Genomic DNA, 5,479 nt, shown 5'->3' on the forward strand with positions numbered 1-5,479 from the left:
TTTCTCCTTCAGAATAACATTGTCACACTTGTCTGCCCCCTGCCCCACCCCCCAAATTAAAGACCATTACCATCTCCCGCCTGATACCAATGTTGTGGTGCAAAAATAAACGTGCTGAAAAGAATGCTTGGCCCAAATATTAAAAATTACTTCAATCAACTGTAGTACATTGGCAGCTGGATTTCTTGTTCCATTCAATTTCCAACATAGGATTGCAGAATCCCCATGGTCAGCTAGTCAATGGTGTAAATGATGTTTCCATACAAAAAAATATTTTCTACAAGTTTATTATTTGTGTGGGTACTTTGTTCTCCAACAGCACGTAAGCAGCCAATTATCAAAGCACACAAATTCTGTTTTCCCCACCTGAAGGAAGCTAAATTTTATTATATTCTTAAAACGCATTTTGCACACGAGGCTCCGAGTGAGCAGAGAAAGAAATGCGTTATGTTCACAGTATCTCAAGTTCATTGGACAGGAATGCCTCATTTGGAAGGTTGCACCATTATATCCAGGGTCACTCTGCACTGATGACAATCTGTACTCACTTTACACAGACTGCAAAAATAACTGCCAACTGCAAGATAACTTTTCAGTTTTATTTAAAAAAGTATTGATTCTTATCATGATCTAACATGAGAAGTTCGCAATCACATGTAGTGACAAAAGATCTACAAAAACCATCTGCAAAAAATTGGTATTAACTGCATGACAAAAAAAATCCTCACTACCTTTGCCATTGAAAATTCCACACAACATTAAATAGGCAATAACATTCCATCACTCTGGAGTCCCTCTCTTCTTGAAAGGCTGTGCCTTAAAAAAAAAAAAATCAGCTACTTACAATTAAAACAGTACAGGGCCTGGCTACGCAGTGTAAAAATACATCACTAACTATACACAGTTTTGTACAGTTTCTTTACACCTAAGCCATTGATCCAAATTACAAATGAGTTCACATTTCCTGTCTTTGCAAAAAAAATAGATCAAACTTAGACAAAGATTTTTTTTACATCTGGATTTATTTATTCGTCATCCTCATCATCATCCTCTTCTTCCTCGTCATCTTCCTCCTCTTCATCGTCGTCCTCTTCTTCCTCCTCCTCTTCCTTCTTCTTCTTTGCAGCCTGAGCTGGCTTGGCAGCAGGTTTCTTACCAGCTTCCTTACCAGCTTCACCCTTGCATTTGGCACGATAGGCTGCAACCTCCTAGAAAGCAGAATTAAAGTTACCAGAGCACATTTAATAAGAGCTCATGATATTTCAACAAATTATTTACTCGGTTGTTACTAACTGGTAGATATGAAAAGTTAGCAACATAACCAATACACTGGACTACACAAACCTATCAAGGCAGTGTAACACTAAATTAGGCGTTTTGATTCTCCAAATTTACTATTTCAGAAAATGAGATTCAATCTCAAATTTTATGTAATTCAGGTGAATGCCCAATGCTCAATTTTACAATAAAGAATCTATTCTTCTCAGATCGGCAGAGAAAAAAAAATATATGCAAAGTTGGGCTAAAGTTCATATGATTATATTGGGCTAAAAGACACGCCTCGTGTTATGATAGAGTTCCTTCCTCATTTCCTTATTTGACTAGAAACTGTTCTATCTGCCAAAATGACTTCAAATGGATACTTTTACAAGTAACAAATTGGAAATATGGTTGCAAATCAGAATGAATAAACCCAACATTGATAAGCCACCGAGTACAAAAGGAGAGAATTAAATCCCACATAAACTAAGTCTTGGTACAACCAAAGCACTTTTGTAGTTAATATGAACATTTGGTTTTAAGATTCTTTGTTTGTTTCCCCCACCACCAAGAGGGTGGAGGCAGTGAAAGAATTAATCACTAAATACTGGACTTTGCCAAAATATTTAAAACATGCAAAGTTTTCAAGTGTGCTATTTACCTTTTCATATTTCTCCTTTAACTTGGATGCTTTCTGCTCAAACGGTACTTTATCCTTGGGTTGCACCGTAGACCACATCTCTCCCAGCTTCTTTGCAACATCCCCAATGGACATTCCAGGAGACTCGCTCTTGATCTTTGGACGTTTCTCAGAGCAGAAAATGAAAAATGCTGATCTGCAAGAATGAACACGTTATTAAAAACAAGTTATCTGTGGGGGGGGGGGGGGGAGAGAAAAGAGAGAAAAACCCGGGTACTTCAACTGCAGTACGTACGGTGGTCTCTTGGGGGCATTTGGATCCTTCTTCCTCTTCTTATCCCCCTTTTGAGGGATATAGTTCTTCATCTCCCGATCATAACGGACCTTGTCGCCCTTAGCCAGGTCTTCAAACTTTGACTTCTCTTTGATGTTCATGGTCTAGAAAGAAAAAATCGATTTGAGCTATTACAAATACACAAAAGAAATCTGTAAGCGTTTTAAATGTAAAACTCAAAATCAGTCCCACCTTCCACCTTTCTGAACATTTCTTTGAGAACTCTGTAAAGTTGACGCTGGCTTCGGGGTGTTTCTTCTTGTGTTCCTCTCGACAAGTCTGCACAAAGTATGCATATGAGGACATCTTGCCCCGAGGCTTATTGGGATCTCTTTTAACCATGGCTGGTGTGTGTCTGCGATTTAAAAAAATGAAAGTGTTCAGATAGTCCAAAGAATTAACTTTATAAGTAAAACTAGTAAATCTAAAGTATGTATTGCCCCGGGACTTTCTCCTCCTTCATGAAAGGTCACCAAGCTGGATTTGTTAATTGCTTGCTTTGTTCTTCTGAATTCCACCCCCCCCCCCCCCACCCCGGCCAAGCACTCAGTTTTAATGTGAACTTGTACATGGATGTCTCTCTTCAGAACATCACAGCCAATGCATTATCTTTAAAAGTATGGACCACAGCCAGCAACACGATGAATGAACGGATAAGGTGTTGAACAAGCAACTAAATTTCAAGTCCTGTAAAGCCAACATAGATCATCAAGCATCTGCTCCAATTCTCATGGAAAATTAACATTTGGCAATTCAGGAGGATTTGAAGTGTTATTTGCATTTATTGCAAACTTGAGGTTAAGTTTACTTTTGTAAACCAAGACAGCTCACATTTAGTCTTGGATTGCCAAATGTGACATTTAACGCAAGGAAGGCAAATCTACAAACGCACTTCTTAAACTGGCTATGGCTTTGTCAGAAGGTTAAACGAAGAGCTGGATTTGTTTTGAACTACCTTAAACAGATCCAGTGAGCCATATGGCCTTTTAGGCACAATAAACATCATGTTTCATGTTACCTTGTTGGCATAGCTTCCAAAAATAACACACATTAAAAAAATCTAAGTTAATACTTTGCTGCTCGTGGCATCCAAAAACAAATGTTTAAAATATCCAAATGTGGTAGGAATGCATGTGCACCTTTCATGTAACACCTATTGTTTGAGATGCATATTCATCACCAACAAACTTATCCCCGCCCCCAAACAGACCAACATAACAACCTTTCGGTAACGACTAGTGCACATCCAATTAAAATATCCTTGCAAGCTGTTGCTCAACTATAAATTAAACCTGCACAGCTATCTGCTTACAAGCCAAAGAACACATCTGCAACAGAAATTGAACCAAAACTGCTGTGCTCGGTACATCAAGAAAAAACTTGCACTAAACCACCCTCAATTCTCAAAAATATTACACGGCTCACGATTCTAACTTAACATACGTCGAACATACTTCTCAAGGGGCGAAACAAAGTTTCCCCATAGGTACTGGAAAGCACAATGTTTCCTAAAGCGTGCACAAACTCGCCGAGATTTATCTTTTCCAACGCTGGTAAAATCGTGGATCTGATTATGTGGGGGGGGGGGGGGTATATTTAAAAAAAAAATTAAAGTGAACCTCTACATGAATGAAAAGACACCCTGACACACCAAAACTACATTGTGACCAAAAAAGTGGGGGGTGGAAGAGAAGAAAAAAAAAAGGAGGGAGGCAGAAAGATTAAATGAGAGGGAATGTGTAAGGGAAAAAGGGGGGGGGGGGCGAAATAAAAGAGAAAAAAAGGGCGGGCTGTACAGCAGATGTGAAACTGCCTGGGCGTCCATCTACCTCCATTTTACATACAATAACCAAGCAGATGGAGCAGGAAAAGCAGAGAAGGAGGTGGGGGCAGTACTTGCACAAGTGCAACAAGCCAAAAAACACACACGAGGAAGACAGGGGCGGGAGTAAAAGGCGGTTACGTGTTTCTTGATTCACTTTTTCTTTTTTGGGGAAAAAAAAATCCCCCATATTTTTTTTTAAAAAGGACACACTTTCGAAAAATAATAATAATAAATTGCAAATCCCGCCCCCTCCGCACAGACAAAAAAAATGTGCAATCTGGGCGGACGAGGTATTGCTTTTCTCTCTCTGGCTTTGCAATCACTGCGCACTTCCATTAACAAACACATCGAGCGTTGCAAAGCCAGAGGCGGCCATTTCCACTCACTCACACTGAGAAACCCCCTCCCCTCCCGCTCTCTCCTTCCGGGGGGGGGGGGGGGGGAAGAATTTTTCCGCCTTTCCCAAACACGCGCCAAAAAAAGTTAAATGGGAAAAAAAAGTTGGGGGTCGCCGAATTTATTTTTTTTCGAGTCTGTCAAATTACAACCTCTTATCCCCCCTTACACAAGTCAAAGTAAGTGCTTTCCCCAGGGAAATCACTTTTTTTTTTACAAAATCGTTCGGTTTCGATTTTTAAAAAGTCGACTGGATTTACACGTAAAGCTCGCAAGAGATTTTTTTTTTGGTAAGCATTCCCGCGCGCTCATATTTATACACACGCGCGCGTACACACATATAAGATACCGTACCATTATTATACATAGAGATACCTACCAGGCTCACACTGTACAAGGCGTCAATGGACTACAAAGCTACACAGGGCGCTGGTTCTCACTATGCTGCTTCTCACCCCAACTTGATCACACGTTTCCTCCTTTCTCCGGGCCCCGACCTGTCAATCAGGCGGATAGACGGCAGCCGGTTGGTCAGGGAGGCGGGCCGACAGGCCGGCTGCCCCAGACGATTGGTCCACGTCCATTGGGGAGGCGGGAACTGGCCGCCAGCAAGTTGGGTTACGCCACTGCTTGCCTCCGCGCTCCACATCTATAAAATAAAATCCCCCTGTTCCCGCCTGGCTCCTCCCCCGCAGCCCATGCCCCTCCCCCAAAGCCCCTGCTCTGCCTTCACAACGGGGACGCACCAGTTTGAATCGCAGGCGGTCGCCAGCCGATTGGTCGGCGGCCACCCGCTTTCGTCATCTCCCCAACCGCACAAGATTCGAAACGGCGGCGAGTCGGAGGCCGATTGGTGGCCGCCGCCGCGCGATGACCGGCCACGCCTCCCGGCAGCCAGCCGTTGGAAGGTCACGTGTCGCTGTTTGAAAAAAGAACGGTCGGGACGCTCGAGCGCCGCAGAGACAAAAGGACAGGTGTCAGCCAGAGAGAGAGAGAGCGCCTGCGGCGGCAGGGTGAACAGCCC

The 5,479-nt window shown here is 42.5% G+C and overlaps 1 protein-coding gene across 1 annotated transcript; it reads right to left on the minus strand.

Moving 5' to 3' along the window:
- Positions 1-271: 271 nt before the first annotated feature.
- On the minus strand, positions 272-4,995 carry hmgb2a (high mobility group box 2a). Its single transcript, XM_072515760.1, has 5 exons — positions 4,835-4,995; positions 2,427-2,589; positions 2,196-2,338; positions 1,922-2,096; positions 272-1,208 (listed from the first exon to the last, which is right to left on the minus strand). Exons 2-5 carry the CDS (start codon positions 2,574-2,576, stop codon positions 1,026-1,028), a joined length of 651 nt encoding a protein of 216 aa, XP_072371861.1. The 5' UTR covers positions 2,577-2,589; positions 4,835-4,995; the 3' UTR covers positions 272-1,025.
- Positions 4,996-5,479: the final 484 nt, after the last annotated feature.

This window comes from Scyliorhinus torazame, chromosome 9 (genome assembly GCF_047496885.1).
Source record: "Scyliorhinus torazame isolate Kashiwa2021f chromosome 9, sScyTor2.1, whole genome shotgun sequence".
NCBI classification, from domain to species: Eukaryota; Metazoa; Chordata; class Chondrichthyes; order Carcharhiniformes; family Scyliorhinidae; genus Scyliorhinus; species Scyliorhinus torazame.

Excerpts from the sequence above, each read along its gene's own strand:
- hmgb2a (XM_072515760.1), bottom strand. The coding sequence starts at position 2,576 with ATGGTTAAAAGAGATCCCAATAAGCCTCGGGGCAAGATGTCCTCATAT. Across the intron at positions 2,339-2,426 it reads AATGTTCAGAAAGGTGGAAG|ACCATGAACATCAAAGAGAA; the intron begins GTGGGACTGATT and ends TTTTCTTTCTAG. Across the intron at positions 2,097-2,195 it reads AATGCCCCCAAGAGACCACC|ATCAGCATTTTTCATTTTCT; the intron begins GTACGTACTGCA and ends TCATTCTTGCAG.